This window comes from Leptodactylus fuscus, chromosome 5 (genome assembly GCF_031893055.1).
Source record: "Leptodactylus fuscus isolate aLepFus1 chromosome 5, aLepFus1.hap2, whole genome shotgun sequence".
Taxonomy (NCBI): Eukaryota; Metazoa; Chordata; class Amphibia; order Anura; family Leptodactylidae; genus Leptodactylus; species Leptodactylus fuscus.
The window spans coordinates 167,123,292-167,150,783 of record NC_134269.1 but is presented as its reverse complement, the minus strand read 5'-3'; the positions used below and the strand labels follow the sequence as shown (position 1 = coordinate 167,150,783).

At 41.9% G+C, this 27,492-nt stretch overlaps 1 protein-coding gene across 1 annotated transcript in view; it reads right to left on the bottom strand.

Annotated features, from left to right (window-relative positions):
- Nucleotides 1-11,629: 11,629 nt before the first annotated feature.
- The window catches only part of STK10 (serine/threonine kinase 10), a 67,541-nt gene continuing 51,678 nt past the window's right edge, over nucleotides 11,630-27,492 (bottom strand). The window contains exons 12-19 of the mRNA XM_075274707.1: nucleotides 27,197-27,376; nucleotides 24,855-24,947; nucleotides 24,111-24,240; nucleotides 23,526-23,650; nucleotides 22,800-22,988; nucleotides 19,831-19,956; nucleotides 18,823-18,936; nucleotides 11,630-14,461 (exon numbers count right to left, since the gene is read on the bottom strand). Of these exons, the coding sequence (XP_075130808.1) occupies nucleotides 14,324-14,461; nucleotides 18,823-18,936; nucleotides 19,831-19,956; nucleotides 22,800-22,988; nucleotides 23,526-23,650; nucleotides 24,111-24,240; nucleotides 24,855-24,947; nucleotides 27,197-27,376 (1,095 nt within the window). The 3' untranslated portion in view covers nucleotides 11,630-14,323. The remainder of the gene's footprint in view (nucleotides 14,462-18,822; nucleotides 18,937-19,830; nucleotides 19,957-22,799; nucleotides 22,989-23,525; nucleotides 23,651-24,110; nucleotides 24,241-24,854; nucleotides 24,948-27,196; nucleotides 27,377-27,492) is intronic.

Below are 27,492 nucleotides of genomic sequence, written 5' to 3'. Positions count from 1 at the left end.
CCGCCAAAATTATATCATAAATCTCATGTCCCAGATCTCTGCTTTATGTCGGCATCAAACTTTAGTCATCCTTTTATTTTTTACATTATAAGGTTTACAAGTGAAACAACAATATTAAAAATTTTCAAGAAATTTCCAAAACCCATTTTTTAAGGGACTAATCCAGTTATGAAGGGGTTTTAAAGGACCCCTGTATTAGAAACCCCCATAAATGACCCCATTTTCAAAACTGAACCCCTTAAATAAGTCAAAGCAACATATACCAAGTATTTTAACCCTATAAGTGCTTAACAGGAATTAATACAAAATGGAGGTGAAATTTTCAAATTTGATTTTATTTTACTAATATTTTTGTTTAGCCCTAGAATTTGCACATTTACAAGGGGTTAAAGGAGAAAACGCATCCCACAATTTGTTAGGCAAGTTCTCCCGACTACCATAGTACCCCACATGTGGGTGTAAACTAATATATGGACGCACCGCGAGACACAGAAGGGAAGGCGCGCCAAAGAGCTTTTAGAAGGCAGATCTGGCTGTGAACAGTTTCAGGCACCATGTCGCATTTACAAAGCCCTTGAGGTGTCAAAACAGTGGAAACCTCTAGAAAGTGACCCCATCTTGAAAACCGCACCCCTCAAAGAATTTATCAAGTGATGTAGTAGTATTAGTAACCCCGAAGTAAATATGTAAGCTGTGCGGAGTAAATTGGGTAAACCAAATCCCATTCTATTTTCTCACTAGCTCCTATGACACAGACGGGGAAGAGGGGCATTCTTGGGGATCAGCGCTGGTGTATTATCTCTCATAAGCTCTAAATATTGGGTGTCCCCTGAAAACGCTCGCACCGCTTACACATTTCCTTCTAGTCGCAGCCACTTATGTCCTAATGATTTGGCGACTTTTGGGGTTTTTGTGTTCACATTGTACAAGCAAGATTTTTATTTTTATCTTCTGGCAATGTGGCCATATGAGGGCTTGGTGTTTGCGGTATTAGATGTACTTTTCAATGCCACCATTTTGGGGCCTGTAAATTATTGACTACATTTTATTAACTCTTTCTGGGTGGGATGTAAAAGGAAACATCAATTCTAGCATTGCTTTTTAGCATTTATTTTTTTTCCCGCGCAGCGTACAGCATAAGTAACATGTTACCTTTATTCTGCGGGTCGGTACAGTTACGGCGATACCTCATTTATATGATTTTTTAATGCGTTGCTATTTGTGCAGAATAAAATTCAATTTAGGGAAAAAAATCTATTATTTTTGCATCGCCATCTTCTGAAAGGCGTAACATTTTTATTTTTTGGTAGACAGAGCTGGTTGAGGGCTTATTTTTTGCGGGATGACCTCTGCTTTTTATTGGTATCATTTTGTTTTTCATCTGACCATTTGATTATTTTTTATTGAACATTTTGTAAGGGAAAGGTGGTGAATAATCATTATTTTGAGCAGTTTTCTACGTTTTTTTTTTACGCCGTTCGCCGTTCGGGTTAAATAATGTTTTAATTTTATTGTTCAGGTTATTACGGACGCGGCGATACCAAATATGTAATGTTTTTTTCTATTTTTCTTTATTTTACATAGTAAAACATTTTATATGGGGAAAAAAGGATTTTTGGGGCTTTATTTATTTCTAATTTATTTTAAACTTTTTTATTTTTACTTTTTTTTCACTTTTTTTTTCTGTCCCCATGGGGGATTGAACAGTGATCCGCTGATCACCGCTTCGATACATATACACTGCAATACACGTGTTACACGTGTATTGCAGTGTAGAGGAAGCTGTCAGCCTGTGTGGACGCACAGGCTGACAGATTCATTTACGGCAAGATCGTTCAGGCGCGAGGAGGAGGTAAGTGAAGGGGCAGACCCGGGGTCACTGATCAGACCCCGGGCTGCCCCCTACGAACACCGGCACCCCCCGAAACCGGCGCGGGGGGGTGCCGATCGGCACCATATGTCACTGTAACCCCGGAGGTGCCGGTGGTCATGTTGACCACCGGCATCTCATGGGTTAACACCCGCGATCGGACCCGGTTCCGACCGCGGGTGTAACGGAGCATTGTCAGCCATGTATTACGGCTGACACCCGCTGTGCATGGTGCGCACACAGGTCCTGTGTGCGCACCATGCAGCCGCAGTAATAGTACGGCGGTTTGCGGGAAGCCCTTCCCAGCAGCGCCGTACTATTACGGCGCATGTCGGGAAGGGGTTAAAGGGGTTATCCAGCTTCCAAAAATGTTCTGTAAAACCACAGCAGTGCTAAATACTCACTGTTCCTTTTTCACCCCCTTGTGTGGCTTTATTTTACTTGCTGCTCCTTATATCACTTATTTACATGGAGTGAATCTGTAGACAAACTACGTTTCCCATGATGCATCTCCCTTTTCTGCCTTACAATGAAATCACCGGTAACAAATCACTTCCATATCTAAGGTCACATGCTGCTGTGATGTTTCCTTTGAAAGCTCAGTCTCTCCCCTCCAACCTATGAGATTCAATCTGTGCAAATAACAGTGATACAAGGAGCAGCAAGTAAATAAAGCCAAGAAAAGGCTGCACAAGGGAACAGTGAGGATTTAGCATTTTTGAAAGCTGGATGGCCCCTTTAAACATTATCGGGGGGGGGGGGGGATACGGTCAGACCTTCGCTGATCGATTTGCGGCATACTTTAGTATACAGATAACAATTCTCTTTTAAAACATTCAATTAGATTTCAATGTTTATCTGGACTTCCGGGTTAATAGACTGAAGTGTTTACTGAGCTTTTACCACTATTATTAACAAAATAGTATTCTAAGTTGTAATACGTTTTGTCTTACAATAAGACTTTGTAACAAGACCTACAGAGAAGTCATTTTGATTTGTGCGGAGACCACAGGGATCGAGTACAAAGATGAACTGTTCTTATGTGGGTTAATGAGGCACTTGAGAGCCAGACTTAAGGTTAGAGGAACACACTTTGCTATGTGATGAGGTTTTAGCCCTATGAAACACTATGACCCCACAAATTAACACACCCAGTTCACAAAAGATGCACATTCCAAGCTTCTTGTACATTACTCTCCTGCTGTAACATAATAAGGGTGGGTTTCAGGAGGAAGCATTGCTTTTCAGACCATACACTGTTGATTTGACTCTCCTTTGCCCCCAAGTGGTGAATGATAATTCTGCATCCTGAAACCGTAGTTCCATATACAGTACATATACTGTATTAAATAAGATCGACCCATTAATAGTCCCACCATGGGGAAAGTCGGTGTGTTACAGCAGCATGGATAATATAATAATAATACAAACTACAAAAGCTCCACGATACAGGCATTACAATGACAGTCGGTACAGATCAAAAAGCAAAGGATAGTAGAATGGATATCGCAATTTAAGGATCTTTCAGTTCTCTGTATGGAATGATCTCCGCTTAGCTCGGTGTTGGTTGTACAGCCTAACCACAGCGAACAGGAAAGACTTCTGATAGCGCTCCTTCTCACACCATGGGTGAAGCAGTCGGTCACTGACAGTACTGCCCAGTGCTATCACGGTCTTATACATGGAATGGGAGTTATTCTCCAGCCTGGAGCTCACCATGGACAGTGTCCTTCTATCACCCACCACCTGTACTGGGTCCAGGGGCCTCCCCAGGATAGAGCTGGCCCTTCTAATCAGCTTGTTGATTCTATTCCAATCCCTGGTTGATATGCTACTCCCCCAGCAGGACACTCTGAAGAAGATGGCTGATGTCCCCTGGACTCCAAAGGCCCTCAGCCTCCTGAGCAGGTAGAGTCTGCTGTGGCCCTTTCTATGCAGCACATCCAGGTGATCAGCCCAGTCCAGCTTCTTATTGAGGCGCACACCCAGATAATTACACTGATACGCAATTTTTCAACTTTTTTCTGTTGTTTTCAAATGAACAGGTGTATCTGAATGGATTTTTTCCGCAGATTCTGAAAATGATCTTCAAATTTCCGTATCACGTCAGGTTTTTCCAAAAATTATGGAAAAGTGAAAATTGAAAACAACGTAATTTTTTTTAATGACATTGCTATATGACAACATTTGTAAAGTGTGAAAATGTTCTCCGGAGGGATGGAATGATTGTGTAAGGAATAGATAAACATAAATACATATTTAAAAGCAAATATACCTAACATACTGTCCGGTTGGTACGTCCCATCACTTGTATCACCGTCTGAATCGGTGTCTGTTGAGGGCTTGACATTGGACATCACTGTGATTTTTTGGCTCACGCCACACCATGGGTACACCGAATGGCATTGATACCCTTTTTCCACTTTTCCAGTTCCTCAACCCCACCACACATGCACGGCACACTTTGTGAGGCGATCAAACTTTTTCCTGATCTGCTATTTTAATCCCGAAGTATTGGAAATAAGCATTTTTCATGAAAGGCGTAATATTTTGCCTTCGTTTTTTTCCTGTCGTATAACAGCCATATATGTAGCAGAATACATCTGGATGATTAACACAACCACGTGAAGCCATTGCACACACCACAAAGAAACAACCGAATGCGACCAGTCCCTTCTTCGCACTAACTAGATCTCCCCAGAATGGCGCCACGTGACCAATAGAAAGAAGGGAGTGATGGCGTGAGGTATCAGTCATACTGCCGTGCCAAAATAACATTCTCTCATTCTCCGCTTTTGTTAGTGCAGCAAATCATGGCGTCATACAGATAAATAAGTTGCATTTCCATTGTTGTATTTATTCAAACAAGTTTTGCAGAAACTTATACAATCAAAAGTTCACACAGTGCCGACAAAGCCTTGATCGACTCAAACAAGATATTAAGCACTATATATCAAAAAATAATAATATATAAAACTTAATAAAAGACAATTACGCATCTTCTGACAGACCTTATTCAGAATATTTTACTTTTTTTTTTTTTTTTTTACATAAAAAAAATGTATTTACAATATTCTGAATAAAGTCTGTCAGATGACGTGTAATTGTCTTTCATTAAGTTTTATATACACTATATACCAAAAATAATTTTTTGGTATATAGTGCTTAATATCTTGTTTGAGTATGTATTTATGTTTATCTATCCCTTACACAATCATTCCGTCCCTCCAGATAAGATTTTCACAAGATACAAACGTTGTCATATATCAATGTGATTAAAAAATTATGTTTTTTTAATTTTCACATTTCCATCATTTGTGAAAAAACCTGACGTGATACGGAATTTTGAAGGTCATTTTCGGAATCTGGGCAAAAAAATCATTCCGATACACCTATTCATTTCAAAACAACAAAACCTTGCGTATCAGTGATATAGGTATTGACTATCCCAATGACTGTCCACGGGATGTCCACTGGTTTTGGAGCATATCTCCGCTTATGAAAGTCCACCACCATCTCTTTGGTCTTCCCAGCATAAATCCTAAAGTGGTTCTGCTGGCACCAATACACAAAATCCTGGTTCTATTCTCTGTACTTCCTGTCATCTTCATCTGAATACTTCTGTAAGGAGCAGCTAGATGAATTGCACCTAAAATCTGCAGTGTACAGACATAGCCAAAAGTTTTGAGAATGATACAAATATTAATTTATACAAAGTCTACTGCTTCAGTTTTTCTAATGGCAATTTGCATATACTCCAGAATGTTATAAAGAGTGATCAGCTTAACAGCAATTACTTGCAAAGTCAATATTTGCCTAGAAAATGAACCTTATCCCCCAAAACACATTTCAACATCATTGCAGCCCTGCCTTAAAAGGACCAGCTAACATCGTTTCAGTGATTGCTCCATTAACACAGGTGTGGGTGTTGATGAGGACAGGGCTGGAGATCAATCTGTCATGATTAAGTAAGAATGACACCACTGGACACTTTAAAAGGAGGCTGGTGCTTAGCATCATTGTTTCTCTTCTGTTAACCATGGTTATCGCTAAAGAAACACGTGCAGTCATCATTGCACTGCACAAAAATGGCCTAACAGGGAAGAGTATCGCAGCTAGAAAGATTGCACCTCAGTCAACAATCTATCGCATCATCAAGAACTTCAAGGAGAAAGGTTCCATTGTTGGCAAAAAGGCTCCAGGGCGCCCAAGAAAGACCAGCAAGCGCCAGGACCGTCTCTTAAAAGTGTTTCAGCTGCGGGCTACCAGCAGTGTAGAGCTTGCTCAGGAATGGCAGCAGGCAGGTGTGAGTGCATCTGCACGCACTGTGAGGCAGAGACTCTTGGAGCAAGGCCTGGTCTCAAGGAGGGCAGCAAAGAAGTCACTTCTCTCCAGAAAAAACATCAGGGACAGACTGATATTCTGCAAAAGGTACAGGGAATGGACTGCTGAGGACCGGGGTAAAGTCATTTTCTCTGATGAATCCCCTTTTCGATTGTTTGGGACATCTGGAAAACAGCTTATTCGGAGAAGATGAGGTGAGCGCTACCACCAGTCTTGTCTCATGCCAACTGTAAAGCATCCTGAAACCATTCATGTGTGGGGTTGCTTTTCAGCCAAGGGAATCGACTCTCTCACAGTCTTGCCTAAAAACACAGCCATGAATAAAGAATGGTACCAGAATGTCCTCCAAGATCAACTTCTCCCAACCGTCCAAGAGCAGTTTGGCGATCCACAATGCCTTTTCCAGCATGATGGAGCACCTTGCCATAAAGCAAAGGTGATATCTAAATGGCTCAGGGAACAAAACACAGAGATTTTGGGTCCATGTCCTGGAAACTCCCCAGATCTTAATCCCATTGAGAACTTGTGGTCACTCATCAAGAGACGGGTGGACAAACAAAAACCTACAAATTCTAACAAAATGCAAGCATTGATTGTGCAAGAATGGACTGCTATCAGTCAGGATTTGTTGCAGAAGTTGATTGAGAGCATGCCAGGGAGAATTGCAGAGATCCTGAAGAAGAAGGGTCAACACTGCAAATATTGACTTGCTGCATTAAAGAGGACCTTTCATCAGATTGGGCACAGGCAGTTTTATATACTGCTGGAAAGCTGACAGTGCGCTGAATTCAGCGCACTATCGGCTTTCCCGATCTGTGCCCGGTGTAAAGCTCTATCGGTCCCGGGACCGTAGCGCTTTAGTGTCAGAAGGGCGTTTCTGACACTTAGCCAGGGACGCCCTTCTGCCCAGCAGCGCCTATTGCGCTGTGCTGTGGGTAGGAACTCCCCCCTCCCGCTCCTGATAACACTCGTCTATGGACGAGCTCTGTGAGCAGAGGGAGGGGGCGTTCCTCCCGCTCACACTGTGCAGCGCGAAAGGTGCTGCTGGGCAGAAGGGCGTCCCTGGCTAAGTGTCAGAAACGCCCTTCTGACTGTAAAGCCCTACGGTACCGGGACTGATAGCGCTTTACACCGGGCACAGATCGGGAAAGCCGATAGTGCGCTGAATTCAGCGCACTGTCAGCTTTCCAGCAGTATATAGAACTGCATGTGCCCGATCTGATGAAAGATCCTCTTTAACTCATTCTAACTATCAATATAAACTTTTGTTACTCATAATAGGATTGCAATTATATTTCTGTATGTGATAAAAACATCCGACAAACACACATAAAAACCAGAGGGCAGCAGATCATGTGAAAATATAATATTTGTGTAATTCGCAAAACTTTTGGCCATGACTGTACAGTGTAAAGAAGAGGGGGGTAAGAACTGTACTTTCAGGTGCCCCTGTATTACAGAATACGGCGTCAGACACACAGCCCCGGGCTCTCACATACTGAGGTTGGTTTGTGAGGTAGTCTAGCATCCAGTTGGACAGGTGATGGTCCACTCCAACAAGGGCCAGCTTGTCCCTCACTAGCCCTGGCTGAATGGTTTAAAGGCACTGGAGAAATCAAACAACATTATTCTCACAGTGTTCCCTGGTTTATCCAGGTGAGACAGAGCTCTCTGTAGAAAGTGGATGATGGCATCATCCACTCCATTGCCCAGCCGATAAACAAACTGGAGAGGGTGGAGATGTGTGAGAACCAATCTCTCTTAGTCCTTCATCAAGTGGGATGTCAATGCTACAGGTCTGTAGCCGTTAAGGGCCGGCGGATAAGGTGTCTTTGGAACAGGTACCACACAAAATGATTTCCACAGTTGTGGTACCATTCCAAGCTTCAGGCTCATATTGGACATATATGTAATAACACACAGCTGGTTCCTGCAAGTCTTAAGGAGCCTGGCACTGATGCCATCTGGCCCTGCGGCCTTCCCATCTTGATCTTTCTGAGTTCCTTTCTCACCTAGGCATTTGTGAAGATCAGCATATAGCCAAATGACTGATTACTGGATTTACTGATCTGGAGGTGAGAACTAACAGCAAGAGGTGAGGTCAGTGCAGGATAGAGGATTGAATGATATGCTGGGGTGAGAGGAGCTAGTGTGTGATCAAATCTATTGAAGAATGAATTAGTTTGTTAAGCCACTTTGCATCACCTACCTAGGAGACAGGCATTTCTCTCCCAGATTTGACGCCTTGGCTCCTTTTGCACATCCTTCAGTCTTTCCTTGTCTCCAGACCTAAATACCATCTTTTTCTCCTTGAGAAGAGCTTTTATATCAGGGTTAATCTATGGTTTGTTGTTAGAGAAGCACCTCACCACTTTTGTGGGTACCGTGTTGTCGACACAAAAATTAATGTAGTCCTTTATACAGTGTGTGAAACCTTCCATGTCCTCCTCATAGGAATCCTGCAGCTCTTCACATGCAGTTGTGTCAAAACAATCCCTCACAGCCTCATCACACTCCTCGGACCATATCCTCACTATGCGGGTGACAGCTGGTTCTCCATGTACAAGTGTCTTGTAAACAGGTTGCAGATGCACCAGGTTGTGATTCGATCTTCCTATGGGCAGTAGGGCTAATGAGTTATATGCCTTCCTTAGATTGAAAAATAACAAGTCCAATGTTTTGTTGTCTGGCAGGTGATATACTGTGAAACTGAGCAGTGTGGGTGATCGAGAGACATAGTTGAAGTCTCCAGACACAAGAAGGAGGGTCTTGGGGTGTAGTGATAGCATCTGGCTCACTGCGGCTTGTAGGACTTCACAGGCAGCTTCAGCTTTCGCAGAGAAGGGACGTGTGCAGCTATCACATGCGATAGTTCCCTCGGTAAGTAGGAAGGTCTCATGCTTACAGCTAATTGTTTCTTACAGCAAGTTTGGTCCTTAATCACAATGTGCCTAGAAATATGCCTAATCACAATGTGCCTAGAATGATAGATGGTGATCTATCATTCACAAATATCACCAGCCATACTCCTTTTCTTTTACCAATTTTCCTTGTCCTGTCCACCCAAAGGATTTTAAAGCCATTCAAGGAAACAAGAGTGTCTGGAGTAACTTTGGTAAGCCAAGTCTCTATAAACAGCATCATGCTGCACTCTCGAAACTCCTGATGATGCCTGGTCAGTGCCTCCAGTTCGTCCATTTTATTTGCAAGAGATCTCACATTGCCCATAATAATGGAGGGTAGAAGAGGTATATAACATCTCCTCTTAGCCCTCCAGCATTACAGCCTCTTGTTTTCTTCCTTATTTCCTGGGGAATGTCTGGTCTAGTAGCATGCATCCTTGCTTTGTTCCTAAGCTACAGCAGCTTTCCCCTTGAGTAGACAAAAGAAGCTTGGCTACATACAGGATCTCCAGACACAATAGCTCCTAGTGAAAGAACAAAAAGTACTGCAAAAGTCCAAGGCCTCATATGGTTATACATAATGCAATGCCCCTTAAAGCTGAGTCCCCACATTGCGGAAACACAGCTTTTTTTGTTGCAGATTTTCTTGCGGTGTTATGAACCAAAGCCAAGAATGGCTACAAAAGAAATGGGAACTATATAAAAAGTTCTTATACTTCCATTTTCTACTCAATCCACTCCTGGCTTTGGCTGAAAAAACTGCAACAAAATCTGCGACAAAAAAAAGCTGCGTTTCCGCACCGTGGGGCCTCAGCCTAAATGGGTTTTCCCATCTCAGTGTTTCTGCAGCTTTGCCTGCAGTCTTTCCTTCTCACTTCCTGCATCCCCCCCCCCCCTTGCTGAACAGGCTTGAGAAGGACAAACAATACTTATGCTGATCAGATAATATGCAGATGCTTGTATAGAACAGACTCAGTGTCATCTATGTGTTTACATAGAGAGATAACAGATAGGGCTTTATCAGCAAACTGAAATTAGCTGAATGACTGTCCTGCCAGCAAGAGCAGTGAGTAAAATGACATTATTTGTCCTATAAGTCCAGGTTACAGCAACACTGTGTAAACAATGGGAGGAATAAGGTCACATAGCAGGAAAACAAAGCAGTATTTCATCAATATATTTAGGAAAAAGTCTTCAATTTAAATAAGCTACCAGTAGAGATAGGATCCTTGAGATGGGACAACCCCTTTAAATAGAGTAATAAGACAAAAAAAGGAAAGGAAAAGAAGAGAAAGCTCAAGGTGAGTAGCAGCTGCAGTAACAGGCTACCACTCCAGCTGTGCCATCTTTGGGGAGAAAATTAAAAAATAAATGCAATGCTCGCCTTATAGGTTTTATATAAGAAATGCATTGCAGGACAGTGCTGGTACATCATTTCTTGGTCATACTAAAAGTCAAAGAAATCATGTTGGAGTCTGACAATTCCTTTAGGCTGAGGCACCACTTTTTAAAAAAAAAAAAAAAAAAAAAAAAATGCAAACTTTGTTGCAGTTTTTTGAGCTAAACAAAGAATGACTACAAAAGAAAATATATAGGAAATATATAGGAAGTTCTCATACTTTTACCTTCTGCTTAATCCATTCCCGGCTTTGGATTAAAAAAAAAAAAGCACAGAAGATCTGTAACAAAGAAGCTGCGTTTCTGCAATGTGGGCCTCAGCCTAAAGAGAATTTTGGAATTTTATTTTATTTTTTAAAGAAGAGGCCAACAATATCCAACCACTGGGGCATTCCCTGGATGGATGATCTGCTTGAGGAAGACTGGGTACCTACGCAAGTGATGCAGTCTCCTCATCATGACATATATTTTGTAGTGCCTGTGCAAGGTAGGCTGGATGTAGTGCCAGGTACAGCCAATATAAAATCAGTGGTGCCAAAAGTTGTAACCCAATTGATATCATATTGATGAATAATCCTAAAAATATTAAAGGGATACTTGTTACATGAAAAATACATTCTAGTCTGCCCGCAGCATGTTATATGGCAGGATTTGCTTATCAGTTTCATGTATAAGTTGCAGGAAAGGATTCAGTAACTTCAATAATTTTTCATTTATCCATAGAAATCTCTGTTGAGTAGTCAAGGGGGCGGTCTTATTGGTGATTGACATCTATATATATATGACATCATAAGCATAAATAGGAAGGCTGTCTCTAGTAGGCCCGCCTCCTTGACCCGTCATCCTAGAAAGAGCAGGGATCTAAATGGAGAAATGACAGATTATACTAAATCTTTCCCCACTACAAACTATACATCAATCTACACAGCTCCTCCTGCTCTATAACTTGCTGCCTATTGTTAATACATCATTTTCCATGTGACAGGTTACCCTTAGTATGAAAATCCCAGAACATCTCATGTAATGAATATCTAGCAATGGTGAATTTATTTAACAACTCTTATAAAATGCAAAGAAATATTTCTAAATCCTGTGTTTATACATTTATTCTCTTATTATTTTATTAGAATCTTATTTACATTTTACAGTGTTTTACCCATAGCAGAAAACCCTTAGGAAAATAATACACATTTGCATTAAAGTAATATAGAACATTGCTCTGTTACTGTATATGAAAATAAGCTTGTAGTATGGAGGAAATATGTTATTATTAACATATACACTTCGCCACTGGGCACTTCTTATAAAAACTTCTTGGAAATGAAGTTCGCAGCGACAAGGAATTAAGAATAGGATATGCAACTTTCAAGTATCACAACTGCAGAAAACTATAAGACTCTATATCGGTTTGAGAACAGATTATATATCTTTCTATGCAAATATATTTTACAAGGCCAAACGTGATACTTTATTGCAAAAGGTTGAATGTAACTATGTAAGACAAAAAACAATATTAGCCTGCAGGGTATTGTTAGCTCATGTTTGGCCCAATGGTAGTCTATGTAATATATAAGTGCCCACTAGAAGACTGGCCAGCAGTCACTACTTATCAGTTGCTACACCAGTAAGTGCACCAGATACACGGCTTCAAGTCCACAAAGGTTAAACCCTATATTACACCCCAACTGTCCTAACAGAACCTCTGTGTGTTAGATTGACATCCACCAAACTTGTCACTATATAATTTAACAGTCCAACAAGAGATTATTTTTGGCTTGGTTACACGGCTCTCTCAGATTCTCAACTTTCCACGTCATTGTTCGGGCTTTAACAGGGAACCAAAAAGCCTGTTTGGGATTTTGAGGAAAACCAGTGCAAGAGAAGTGCAGAGCAGTCACCTCTATGACAAGCCATCTGCTATGAGAAGAACAAGGAAGCATCCGATGGGTGGCTATGGACAACAAACTTTTTTTGCTCTGCTTTTGGTAGAACTCTCCCATTGCGCATCAAATCTGAATCGGTAGTGCAACATTTATTATTTCTTCTTTATTTATTATGTAAACGTGCTGAAGATCTGTCTATTTCTTCAATCTTAAAGTGGACCTATCATTTACTCCTGACATGTCTGTTTTAGGAAAACTTGTCTTTTCTTATAACTCTGCATTTTGTCTTTCCACTGTTACTCCTCCTGAAAGGTTATGAAATGATACCAATGATCTATCCACAGGAGGGGGTCACCAATATCTAATTTGTGGGGTCCAACATAGAGATTCTGCATAAATCCGCTTGCCTCTGAGTGCCAGAAGTTATAGCAGTGGGCAGGGAGCAGAAGCATTCTGTTCCCATTCAAGTAAAAGGAGCACAGTTCTGCAGTGCCACCGATATAGAGTGGACAGAGCTGCAGTTCCCCAGTACCACCGGTATGGAGTGGACAGAGCTGCAGTTCCCCAGTACCACCGCTATGGAGTGGACAGAGCTGCAGTTCCCCAGTGCCACCGCTATAGAGTGGACAGAGCTGCAGCTCCGCTCCAGTCACTTGAATACAAGCAGAATTCCTTCCCTACCCGTCTAATTTTATAGCTTCTAGTGCTTGGGGGTAGTCAGATCAGCAGGTCTGTGTGGGCTCAAGGTGTTGGGCCCTCACCGATCAGATACTGATGACATTTTCTGTGTCCCCCTATAAAGTCTTGTATAGTGAGCATTGATAGGACACTGTCAAAGTATACAGTGACACCTGATTCACATCTGCGCATGGGTTTCTGTTTGGGTAGTCAGCCTGGGTACCCCCGAAACGGAAACCTAATCCGCATAAAAAAAGTGGTTACCTTAGGACTGCTTGCAGGACTTCTCTCTACATTATTCATGTGGAAAGGGGAACGGAATGGCCTGAACGCAGATGTGAACCGAACCTGACACACCCAAACTGATAACAGCCAGTTGTCAATTCATTCATCCATTTTTGAGAGGAGTAACAGAGGAACTGCACACTGTACTGTCAAAGAGTCCTAAGAAAATATATTCTATGAATTTTTACAATTGGGAAGGCAAGAATTTGCTAAAGCTGGCATGTCAGGAGAGGTGATAGGGCCTTTTAATAAAATGTTTACTTTTTAAATACCCATAAGTCTGCAAAATCCACAGTAAATACAGGTCAAGCTATAGGTGGATAATGCAGGTGCATTCATGTGTGTTGCTATGCTGTGATGTACCAAGTGCAAGGAGTGCTTTAGATTATGTACTTAAGAGCCAGAGTTTTAAGCAAGAGCCATACACACATGGTGAAAGACAGGTAGAAGGAACATATAGGAAGGCCATGTGGTTATACATGGAGGCACCGTGAAAAGAAAGAAGCTCTCAAATATACAAACACTAAAGGGAAAAGCAGATTGTAGATTTGTTCCGGGATGTCCCATGCATGAGGAGAACATTGTTTGGCACACAATTTATAGGAGCCTCCGGTTCAGATGACAGCTATACTAGTCGTTTGCCATACAAATAACATCACTACTTTCCAAGATAGTGTATCATTATTATGGTCGACTCCCCTTGCTTTATGTGCAAGTAAAGGCAGCTTTATGTTTTCTAATTATGGATATGGCATTTCTAGAACGTTAATGTCCTCGGACTTCCAAGATACCAGGTAACAGCACACTACTCACTCCGCTTTCTGACATGTTTGGGTGTGAGGTGTTCCTTCATATTTTTTACTTGCACATTAAGTGCAAAGATAGTTCATTGGCAAAGTTGTAACAAAACCATTTCCAGATCTTTCTGGAGATGGGTATTAAAGTCTGCATATTTCTCATCATTATGAAGCTTCAGCTGAACCGTAGGCATAGAACTTGGCAGGTTTCTGAGGTGTTCCATTATGTCCTGCCGCCTCCTGGCTCATGCGGAAAAACATTTCCTGCTCTTGCTTCTTCTGTTCTAGATCATCTTCCAGAGCCTGTTACAATAAAAATATACATGTCTTATGAAAAGCTGAAAAATATTTATAATTATATTATACATTAATATTCCATATAGGGGGGCATGCAACTCAAATTCCAATGAAAATTAGTATTGGCCCGCCGCCATAACATGACATCATATAGTAGTTTCCACCTACTCTCAACATAATGGAGGTACATGATGATCACATCCATTTTTTTTTTTTTTTTTTTTTTTTTGCTGCAATTTCAAAAGGCTATCTGGGGTGCAAAACCATCCATAGGTCCTTATGGACTGCCAAGTATCGCTACGCTAATGCTACTAGGCTATCCATGGCTGAAATTAAGCAAGAAAACAATTTTATACATTCCCAACTCCCATACAGCTCTTCAAAACAGCCAGGGTAGTACACTTCAGCTTCAGTGAACACGTGCTGGACCCCGGTTGCATGCGCAGAGAAGCAGAGGTGACCTTCCCCAAAAAGCTATATGCGATCTCCCAGAGCTCAAGAGATGAGCCCAAGACTAAGACTCAGTGATGAGGTCTAAGCAACTATAAAGGGTAATATGTATTATGTTGGCACTGTTCCATAAAGGCCAATGACAGGCTCTCTTCAAAGACCACAGGGGTTTTTAGGATTTTGTCATCTGCATGCTGTCAGCCATGACTTTTTTTTATATTTAATTTATTTATATCATCCTGTTTTGCAATCATCCTTAGTTGCAATGTTTAGATTACTATTTAGGGGTAACCTTCCAGTTAACTTAGGATAGGTCACAAATATTTTAACCCTTTTTAAACCCCTTTAGCCTAAAGCCCCACAAAGCAGGCTGCAGCCAAAATATACTGCGTGAAAAACTGTGGCAGCAACACATCAGTTTTTCCCACAGTGCCGTTCACAGGAAGTTCCCGAGTTTTCCCTCTTTCTTTCTGACCCTATTATACCTATACGGAAAAAGCCACCATTTCTGTAGGTAGAATTGATATGTTGCGATTTACAAAAACGTAAGTGTTTCTGAAATTGCAGCTTTTCCACTGCAATTTTTTTATGCAATGTGTGGATGGGATTCGCCACAACTCCACTTTACAGGTACTGTAAAATACTATGACATTTATGCTACATGGGCCCTGGTCTTAAAGGGGCTCTATCATTGGGAAAAGTCATTTTTAACTAAGCACATCCTTGCATAGCCTGTAGAAAGGCTATTACATACCTACCTTCTGTATTTAAATCGCCTCAGTGGTTTTTGAATGAGCCCATTTTTATTCATATGCTAATTAGGCTGTCGGTGCACCCCGGAAGTCTGATCGTGCACCCTATGCCTATTCTTTCCTATGGGTGTATACATGCTGCTGACTTCCTGATTGCACACACAGATAGGAGAGAATAGCCGAGATGAGTGCTGCTAGGAACTTCCTGTGCTGGCTGGAAGCTCATTAGCATATGAATAAAAATGGGCTAATTCAGAAACCACTGAGGCAATTTACATACAAAAGGTAGTTGTGGAATAACCTTTCTAAAGGCTATGCAAGGATGTGATTAGTTACAAATGACGTTTCCCAATGATAGAGCCCCTTTAAGGTTTACTACTTTTGTATACAGAAGAAAAAAGCAATTGCACCATAGTTTTTTTTTCTTTTCATAGTCTTATTATATAGATATAGGAGTAGTGCAAATTACTATAGTTAACACCTGGGAATAATGTCACTCTCTAAGGAGAGACTACCTTCTCAAGCGTATGGAGTCTTACAAAAAGCCATTTTAGCTCCACTGGGGGGGGGGGGATTGCTGGAAAAATATGCAAACCTGTTTCCCAAGATGTAAATAGGGAAACAGTGACTGTTTGCTGCCCTCTAGGGGTAGCTCTCGAACATTATGCCTAACTTTCCAACAAGCCTTTACTGCAATGATGTGGGATTTTTTTCAAGCCCGTATCCCAGCTGCGGACAGCGCTGTTTAGATCTGGTTGGATCTATTCAGCACAGCATAGGGAAAACTGACTTCGCAGAGGTGAGAGAATTCTAGACCAGGTTCTGGGGAAGTCTCACCTCTGCCAAGTCAGTTTTCCCTACTCTGTGCTGAAGAGATCCAACCAGATCAAAACAGCACTGTCTACAGCTGGGATACTGACTTGGCAAAATCCTGCATCATTGCAATAAAGGCTTGTTGAAAAGTCAGGCATGATGTTCAAGAGAGCTACCCCTAGAGGGCAGCAAACAGAGGCATTGTTTCCCTTTCTTGAAGAGGAATAAGGGTGGTGGTGGGGGGAGGTATTATAAAAGATACAGGAAGCCTGTGTTGGGGCACTGGCACTTCATGTCTTTGTATTAGATGTAGTCACCACTCATCACTGCTGCAGGAAGTTGGCAGTCACAATGATCTTGCAGCTCAGAACATGACTGCAATTAACTTCTTCTCTTCCAGATGCCATTTTCAGGGGCTGAAACAATCAGGTCCTCACACTGGCACACAGACCAGCAGCAGATAGTTACATCCATATCTGCTCCCTTGGCAGAACAGGGACCCCACAATAGCTTGGGGAAGGGCATGGTAAATATACAGCAGGTCTGCAAAATGGCACAGGCTGGGAAGCGGTTAACCTTTAAGTCAATAGGTTATTATAGTGACAGATTTTGCACCTGCAAAATCACAGTTGTATCAGCCTTCACTGCTTGTTGACCACTGTACAGCTTACAAGGTATGGGTGCTCAGTATATTACCCTGGGAGGAGGTTTAAGATGGTCATTGCAAAATCTGCAGCCACACAGAGATTGTGAAACTGCAAGAAGGGAACTGTCTGCGACAGCTGGCTTCTCCACAGAAAAGACAGGCACCCTTTATTACAGATTGTGTCTTCCTGAGCACTGTTTATACAGATCAGGATCCACCCATTACAATTCCTGCCCTGTCATGAAGATTATGTGATCACCAAGTAACTGCAGAAGATCCTGGACCTTAGTAAACCAAGATAATCTCTGCAGTAAGACCCAGGAGACTTTATTCCACTTGTAACTGAAGCTAGTATGTCAACCCCAGTTTCAAGATTAATACAGCAATTAAAAAAAAAAAAAAAATGTAAAGTGAAATGCCCTCAAACATCTTTTATAACCTTACCAAACCTTACAAAGGGACATGACATTAAAGCAGAAAAAAAAGAATAACCAAAGAAATGGTGAGGAAATTATTTGAAAAACATTTTTATCTGTATTAACTGAAATCTGAATGTCTGTCTGGTCATTAACAGTGAAAAATGGCCCGGTCGTGAACTGATTGATCAAGAGGCAGGTTGTCATATCACCGAAGCATCATTCATTGCCAGAAGTGTATATAAAAACATTCCTTAACTGAAGTGAAGTGCGGGGTTTGCTGTTCTCAGGATGACTCCTGCAGTATCATCTGCTTTCACTAGGTGGCAGTAGTGCACTGTAAATCTAAAATGTTATACATATATACTCTGCACACTTCAGTGAATTGTAGTTAAGATTCCATTAAGGGGGGGGGGGAATACAAGTGAAAGTTCAACATCTGACAACAGACACATGGAAGGCATATATAGGGTGTGCATGTATAAACTTCCAAACGGTGATAAGCGCTTTATGTTCTTGCAGGGCCAGGTACAAGTTTATATCTAAATGCGATGATTTTTCTTGCAAATGCACACTGAAGGAAAAAACAGAGAAACACAACGTGTGACACAGAGCTTCTAGTGTTTATGGGAGTCTGTCAGGAGGTAATTCAGTATCAAACTAATGACATTACCGTGTGGAGCGGCTTCTACACTTTCCATAGATGCCTCTCTTATTCTGCCACGCAGCTCCATTTTCATGACAGTCTGCATATTATTATTATGCACATTAGCTGAAAAGGGCTTTAGGGGTATGTTTTCTGCTAGGGCTGGTTATCTAGAGCAGAGAGGCAAGGCCTAGTAGGAGAAGAAAGGCCCCTAAAGCTCGTTCCAGCTAATTTGCATGATAATAAAATGCAGATTCATTAAAATGGAGCTGTATGGCAGAATAAGACAGACATCTTTGAAAAGTGTAGAAGCAGCTCTACAAGGCACTGTCATTAGTCTGATATGGATTTTCCTGCTGACAGACTCCTTTTAATGCAAACCATGCAAATGGTGGCACAGAAGAGGTCCAGTCACAGCTACATACATTTCCTATTACAATACAATGTTACTTTTTTAGTTTGACAAGAACCAAAGTGATCTGGCAATAATTTAACTATCTTTTTAGTTTAGCAGTTACATTTTCCCTTTTGATCTAAAGTAAATCATACAGATACATTTTAATTCTGTCCGTTTGCAACTTTATGACCCCCCCCCATCTCCATGACATAAGCGTCACTTAAAATCCAAAATTATTTCTTCTCACCTTCTTGCGAGGTCTTAACTTTTCCCTCCACTCTCTCAGCATCTGTATGTGGCTCTCATCCAAAGCCTTTAGTTTTTGAGTCTCATGCTCCACTAAAAGGTGACACTTCTCGTTCTAGAAAAGTCAATGCAGAAACCATAAAGGTTAGACAAGACATCATAATCAATAGAAGGAAGCCTTTCATTATAAGCACGGTCAGCACTATCCACACCAAATCCATGTGTTAAATACTGCAGGTTCTGAGAAAGTGAATATCTGCCTTTTCACTTTACCTTGTAAGGTACATAATATTGTGTGCTGTTAGAGGGGCAGTGCAGGATTTTTAAATAATGATCTAGCAAAGCATGACACAAAATAGATTTCCTTTAAGTATGGGAGAACCTCATTTTCATGTTTTATATACAATAAGCACTTGCACTAATGCTCTTGGTTCTGTTGCAACTTCTTGTGGCCGCAAACCGCCCCCCCCCAAAAAAAAAACAAAACAAAAACCAAACTGTTAGGCTAAGGCCCCACATTGCAGAAATGCAGCTTCTTCTGCTGCAGATTTTGCTGCATTTTTTTGAGCCAAACCTAGAGGAGGCTAAAAAAGGAATGAGAAATTTAGAGGAAGTTCTTATACTTCTACCATCTGCTCAATCCACTCCTGACTTTGGATCAAAAAAAACCACAACAAAATCTGCAACAGCAAAAAAAAAAAAAAAAGCTGTGTTTCCGCAATGTGGGGCTTCAGTCTTCGTCACCCATGAAATCCTACCCAGGAAAATTCTGCAGTATTTCCTACAGGCAACTCACTGTGACAAAAAAAGACACCCAAAATCAGGTGGGTTTTTTTTTGTTTTTTTTTTTGCCATGGCTTGCCTACAAATTTCTCTGCGGTGACCTATCTACAGGATAGGTCAACTGTATGTGAACTGGACACTGCACAGATCATCTTTATGCCAGAAATTGCTTAGGGCATACATAGGGCATGTATCTATGTCTCCTTACTACATGTGATGTCATTACCTGAAGCTGCTGCAGATCTCTTGCATTGCTGTCGCACTGAGCTTGCATCTCCATTACATGGTGTTCATGCTTTTGCTGTTGCTGCAACCTTTCTGCCTTCTGCCTCCTGTCTTCCTGCTGAGAGAACTGCAAAGAAAGACATTTTCCAATGAGGTTCTTGGATTACAGCATTTCTATACAATTTTTTTCAGACTGAAGAACTGGTTTCTTCCATAACGATTGGATATGCAAGACCAAGACCAATTGGTTTCAAGACCAATTGAAAACGTTAACTGTTAAGCTTATATGGAACATGGACAGCATTGCCAGAGAGGCCAATTCATGATGTTCAGTAACAAAGCAGACAAAACCCCAATTTACATGGCTGCCCATTACCTGAAAAAAATGCCCTACTGTGATGAACTTGTTAGTTCAGTTATTTGGAATCAATCCTTTTACGTACTTGTACTTATACCCTGGAGTTTAATCTCTCTTCGGAGCACCCACCGTTCTAGTGTTGGTGGCCACATATGCTCATTCCCACCTGGATCCTCTTGGATGGCAGAGTCTCCTGCTATTGTGCAGACCAGCCAGTAAGAATCAGCACGCTAGACGTGGCTTATCTCCCCAGCACTGGACATATCAGGTGGGCCAAAGGAAGTGGAGTGCAGGTGAATGTTTACCGCCGCACATCCCCTTCTGATTTTTCCAAGCACAGGGTCCCCAGCCACTTAACTGTGGTTCCATTGAAGTGAATAGGGTTAACTGCAGTTTCCTGCACAGCTGGATAGCAGGAGGAAAGGAAAGCCCCAAAAATTACTAATATCTAACAAATACAACCAGCCAACAGGCCAAGGATGGGCTTAAGGCATTACCAACATAGCAAATTACATCCAGGAAGCATGACTGTCGTGTCTACTCTACTGGATTTAATACTAGACGCCGGCCATAACAGGTACCTACTACATATACCTAAAAATACACAGGTAGCAGTTCAAGGAGACCAATAATTTATAGTATTGGGACCTTAACTGCAAATATTTCTGACTGGGCGGAGAATATTCTGAAACCCTTGATGAGGTAAACACCCAGTTATGCTAATAATAGGCTCCAATGATGGCTGCTGATTTTCCAGAAAAACTGCAGCAACTTCCATCCGACCACCAGACTCGCATTCAGCTACTGACAATATCTGATGCATTTGATGTATTTCATAGATATCAAAATCAATCAAAAATACCCCCATAAAAACCTCAAACCATTAACCCAAGATCCACCCTGAATTTCCTCTAAGGATACAATTTTCAGTTTTGTGGATGCATGCAGCATGTCACTGACTGAATCTACCTCCTCAGAAATTCTGTATGCCCAGATAAACGTGATCATCGGCCCCATTCACATCTGCATTTTGGAAGTCTGCTTGGGGACCTCCTGAATGGAAAGCTATACGTATTAAAAAGCGGTTATCTGGGAAACCCGCAGAACCATAGACTATAATGGGGTCATGTGGTTTCCCCACGAAACATGCGGGGGGGTGGAAGTCCTGCAAGCAGCACTTTTCTCTCCGCGTGTTTTGTGCGGAAACCACACGGACCTCATTATAGCCTATGTGGTCCATATGGTCTCCTTAAGTAACTGCTTCTTAATGCGTATAGGTTTCCGTTCGAGGGGCCCCCCAAGCGGACTCCTCGAACGGAAACCTGAATGCAGATGTGAATGAGGCCTTACCTAGAAAATAACAGCAGAGTCCCACACACTCCCCATCATATGACCTAGCCCTTTCCTGGATCTCCTCATATCTCACCAACCGCACATTCAGAGTCTCCCACTCGCACACCACCTCCTCACCACGCCCTCTCTCTGTAGGTGTCCCCCAAAGCTCCATCCTAGGACCCCTCCTGTTCTCGATCTACACCCTCGGGCCTTGGCCAACTCATAGAATCTCATGGTTTTCAATACTATTGCTATGCTGACACACAAATATATCTCTCTGGACCAGACATTATCTCTCTGTTGTCCAGAGTTCCAGAGTGTCTAGCGGCCATAGCCTCCTTTCTCTCCTCCCGCATTCTCAAACTCAACATGGAGAAAACTGAGTTCATCATCTTCGGTTAACGGAACCACTCTCACCCCTGTCCCACGAGTCCGATGCCTTCTGATAACTCTGGACTCCGACCTATCCTTCAAGTCGCACATACAAACTCTCAACACTTCCTGCCGCCTCCAACTCAAGAACATCCATCAAATCCGCTCCTTCCTCACCTCAGAAACTACTAAGACGCTCTTCCATGCCCTCAATCTCCCGCTTAGACTACTGCAACACCCTTCTCCATGGACTCCCAGCAAACACCCTCGCCCCCTTCCAGTCCACCTTAAACTGTGCTGCTCGCTTAACTCACCTCACCCCCTGTTCTTTGCCGGCTGCTCCCCTCTGCCAGTCCCTCCACTGGCTACCCATAGCCCAGCGAATTGAATTCAAGCTACTAACATTAACATACAAAGCCATCCACAACCTGTTCCCTCCATATATCTCTGAACTAATCTCACGCTACCTGCCCACACGTAACCTCAGATCCTCCAAAGATCTCCTACTCCGCTCTGCTCTCATCCGCTCCTCACACAACCGTCTTCAAGATTTCTCTTGTGCAACCCCCCCATAGTCGGAACTCGTTACCAAGACACATAAGACTGACCCCCACAATCACAGGCTTCAAGAAGGCCCTGAAGACTCACCTATTCAGGAAGGCCTACAACCTCCAATAACACTACTGTCACCACTTCACCATCTAAACAGCCTCTCGCCTCACCTTCCGTCTCTATCCCTCTTCCCTCAGATTGTAAGCGGGCAGGGCCCTCTATCCCACTGTGCCAGACGGTCATTGTTAGCATTATATCTGTTCGTACATTTTGTGTACTTTATGTGAACCCTCAAATGTACATCACTATGGAATTAAATGGTGCTATATACATAAACAATGAATAATATCTACCTGCTTAATCTTCTCCCTCTGCTCAGCAGCACTGGAGAAAGAGCTAATGTGAAGACTCTTTTTGTACATAGCCATGCGTGTCTTCCCTTCACTTCTTTGGATTTTTGGCAAGCGTGCCCTTTCTTGTTGCTGCCGTAATCGGAGCTGCTCGATCATGCGCTGGTTGTACCGCTGCATTTGCTCTTGCTCCTGGAAAGCAATATGGAGATCCATTAATCCGGACGCACAACCAATATGTACATCAATAACACAATTCCTGAACTACCTAGAAGTCTGTGTGGTTACAAGAAAGTATATCATTCGTTTATTATGAAACAGTGCCATGCCTAGCCACTGGCTGTGTCTAGGATAGGAAGGAAGCAGAACAACAATGCAATACCTCCTGGGACTTGTATTTCAGTAAACATCCATGCCATGATGTAAACTGTGTGCGGCTGTGATACAGGTAACAGTGGGAAAGTCATTTTAATAAGGAAAACAAATGGGTAGGGTGAAGAAGTGGAAGAGAAAACCATATGAGTATCACAGGCATTTTGTGATCACATTTTAACCCTGTAACCCAGAGATCCTCTAAATCTTGTGTTGCAATGCACTGTATAATAGCAGTAGTTAAGTGGACAGTGGTTTATAGTTTGTGGCAACAATAGGTCACTACAAGGTGACAAGTCATGCAGGAATACTGTAGATCAGTATATTATACTATGAGAGGCTTAGATTGTTCTGTACCTTGTCATGCTTCCTGAGCAGCTCATGACGTTGTAAGAAATACTGATCCTTTAACTGCTGCTTCAAAAGTTGATGTCTTTCCTGTAGGTGGCGCTCTTCCAATTCCCATATGCAAGCTTCTTTGTCTGTATGAAGAAAAGATAATGCAATATAAAATAATTACAGGTATTTCACCCACTCACAAATCTTATTCTAAATGCATTTTTTCAACTTTTATATAAAGTGACGGTACAAGACGTTAAACAACATCAGTAGAACTATTGTACAAGGCGAACATTGGCAAGTTTCTAGCGCATTTTCAGACTGCCTAGTCTACATTTGCACATTCTCAGGCTAAGGCCCCAATTTTTCCTGCAGCACTTTTCACAAAAAGGCCGCAGAGGTTTCCTCTGCAGACCTTCTGCTTCCAGTATACCTATAGGGAAAAAGCAGGTGTTTCCGAATGCATAACTGACATGCTGCGACTTCCAAAACTGCAATTTTTTTTTTTTTCCCGCAGCAGCCAAACTGAAGCGTTTATATAAATTTGCCGTCTTTTACCCCCTATGACAGGGGACCCCCTAAAAGTCCTAGTAGATTATTCACCTCTTAGAAGCTGTTGTTTCTTATTCAGGAATTCTCTTTCCTTAGTATATATCTCCTTCTTGTTTTCCAGTGTAATAGCACCCATAGCCATTGCCATATCCTCCTTCTGTTTATTTAGGAACTGTTGCTCCTGTAACATACGTAAGGACAAAGAATTGTTATACAATTATCTTATTAGGTCACTCAGGTAAACTGATAAAATACAGAAGACATACGATCTGAAGAATAGGAGTTTTGGGATAGGTGTAACTAGCAATCAATACTGTTGGTAAAATAACAGAAAGGTGGAGACGTGAGCCCGTGCTGCAGATCTCGGTTACATTCCAAACATTACTAGGAACACAAAAGCAGCAAAGAAGCTAATCCAAGGAGCACTTGGCAGAACTTCAGATCCAGTCTATGAGACATACTCTAGATGAGATAGTCCCTGTGTTCTCCAAGAACAGAGACACAGTGTTAGCTGCAAGGTAAACCATGCACCTTGCACAGAGACTTGCTGAATGTACCCTTTCAGTGATATGTTTTCCAAACCTGACACTATGGAAAGAGATATTCTCCCCTGCTAGTAGCCCAAATCTTAACCAACCCTAAAGAGTCTGTTTTAGGACTAAGTAGTCAGGGACACATGTTAGCACTTGCAAATAATCCTGTTGCATAAAGCATGATGCTGTTCTTCCATAAACCAAAAGTAGTATAATGGCGTCATGAGAGATTTCCATAGCCAGGTACTAGTGCAGGTATTACCTCAGATTGCTTCATATGAGAAAACTCATCCATTTTCATCCTCATACTTTCTCTTCGTTGTTGCCTCGGCAGCTTTTCCACGGATGCCTTCATCTGTAATACAGAAGACAGGTGAGTGAAGATCTAACGGTACATTCAAAGCTTTGTCAGCACAAGAACTTTCCCGCTGATATAAAGAGTACTAGTTTTACCAATGGACTTTCTTTTATAAGCGAGGTCTGATGTTCTGAAACATGCGGCAAGAAAGGAAACCTGCAGACATACATCATCAGACGGCAAAGCTCTGCCATGAGAAAGACTTGTATCTGCTGATGTCTTAGGACTCGGCTACGTGTCAACCCTTGTCTAACATACTTTGAGCAATAAATTGACAAAGGAGCAAAACTCAAATTTATGTCAAGTCTATTGGGAGTGACTGTGAATGATGAATGAAGATGTAAAGAGTCTGGGCACTGCGGTGAGGTTATGAATATGTAGCGTTGTAAGGAACCAACTTATTCTGCAATGCTGTACACAGTGTAACGGAAATCAGATCAAATCCTTGGGGGGGGGGGGGGGGGTCACAATCTTGCACACAATATGGCCAAATATCATAAGAGACAACTAGCAGTATTTGTTGAATACCCTTTGCCAGGGGGTGTTCACACTACCGTTGGTTGTTTTTTCTTTTGTTTTTTTAAAATACGGATAGCAACATGAAAAATTAAAAACATCACCAAAAACAATCTTACAAAATATGTTTAACATAAATGATTAAATCAATAGGTCAGGTCTTCGCAACATTTTACCTTTAAAGTCATTCTTCACCCTGAATAGATTTGTAAAATATGTTTGTACAGTAGTTTTGAAAGGGATGTCTGAACATGGATGCTCTCTTTCAAATACATCACATGTCCACAGTTTGTGTGTGCATTCACTTTAAAAGGGGTTGTCCAGGCAGTTGTAATAGATTTACCTGGTTCCGTGCCCTTTACTTTAATCAGCCAGCCCCCATAGCACAAAAAATTACCTGTGAGATGGGGGAAGGAGGGACGGGGCAGAATGTTGCTTCAGATCACATGACCCGGCGAATGTGACATGGGCAGAATTTATGGGTCTATCATCAGTAATCCATGAACCAGGTAAAATCAATTTACCTCCCCAAATAACCACTTTTATGGAGCTGAGCTGCAATACCAAGCACAACTCAGATGGGATGGGGCGGTAGGAAATGCCTACAGGCAGGTTATGTTCCCATAAAAACCCTTCACCCATTCTAACCAGCCAGAAACTTTGCGTAGGAAACCATGAAATATTCTGTAATTTAAATATTAGTCTAAATGTGATGACTGTTCTGCTTGTGCCCACAGCACGCATTTATGCACAAGTTCTGCCATAAAAGTGATATCTCTTGGTGTGGTTTTGTGGAGAATCCCCTAACCAATGAATCAAGATGACCACAGAACTCCCAGGAAACTGAGAATGTAATGGGAGTAGACACGGAGAATGGCAGCAACCCCAACATAACTGTACATCCTAAAGAATACTAAAGCTAGAGTCCACATCCAAAGGCAATTTACATACAATTCAAAGTGGCTTCTTGCCATCACATGGTCCTCTGCAGCATACTTGCTATGGATACACCATGAAATGTGTGCTTTGTCAGTGTGCCAGCCATGTTTAGAACAGCTAGTATACTAATCCATTATGTTCTAATAAGCTCCATACACCTAAGTGTATATTATCACAGTTCGTGCCCTTAGCTGTAAGCTTGCGCGCATAGCTCAATATGGATCCTATTCCTATCCATTTTGTGGCTCAAGCTCAGTAATGCAATCTATGGGTCAAGGAAGAATTCTGAACACACACTAATGTCATCCATGTGATGTTCATGCCGATTTCCAACAGACCCCAAACATGCACATGAATTCAGCACACTGTCACTTGACTGTAAGTTGCCTGGTTTCAAAGGTATTGGTACATATTGATATATGGATATTGATAGCTGAAACCAATGTCTCCAATTTCTTTGGAACCAGGGAACCTACAAATAAAACGCAAGAAAAAATTCAGAGCACTGGTATATGTATATGGTGAAACCTCAGACAACGGCCCAAATTTGCAAGAAAAAATGGTCTTCTAGAGGTGGTCTTCTCAAAGAAGATGACTGGTATGTAAAACAGAAAATCAGACCCATAAGATGTGGTCTGTTTAAAGGAGGTTTCACACGTTAGAATATGCCCAGTCTTAGAGGATATGAAATGTCCTTTTAGGCATTCTTAGTTGAAACAGCACATTAGTGGGATACCTGATCCTACAGAGCAGGTAAGTCAGGGATACTTGTATACATAACTGCAGGTTACCTCTTTTTTCCGTAGCTTTAGCAGCTCAAGGAATTTTGCATGTTCGCGGTCTTGTTCAATGCGGATGCGCCGGGCCTCATCTCTTCTGCGCGTAGCATGCTCCTGCTCCATCCGCTCAATCTGCTGCTTTTGCTGCCGCTCCAGTAACTCCAGCTCCGTGTCATAGAACTTTTTCTTTGCCTTAAGAACAAAAATTAAAAGTTCCACCCAGTGAGATTTTTTGACAATAATGTGTACTCCATATTGACATTGTAACCGATAATACATGCATTAAGTGGTTATAACCATGCCCATGT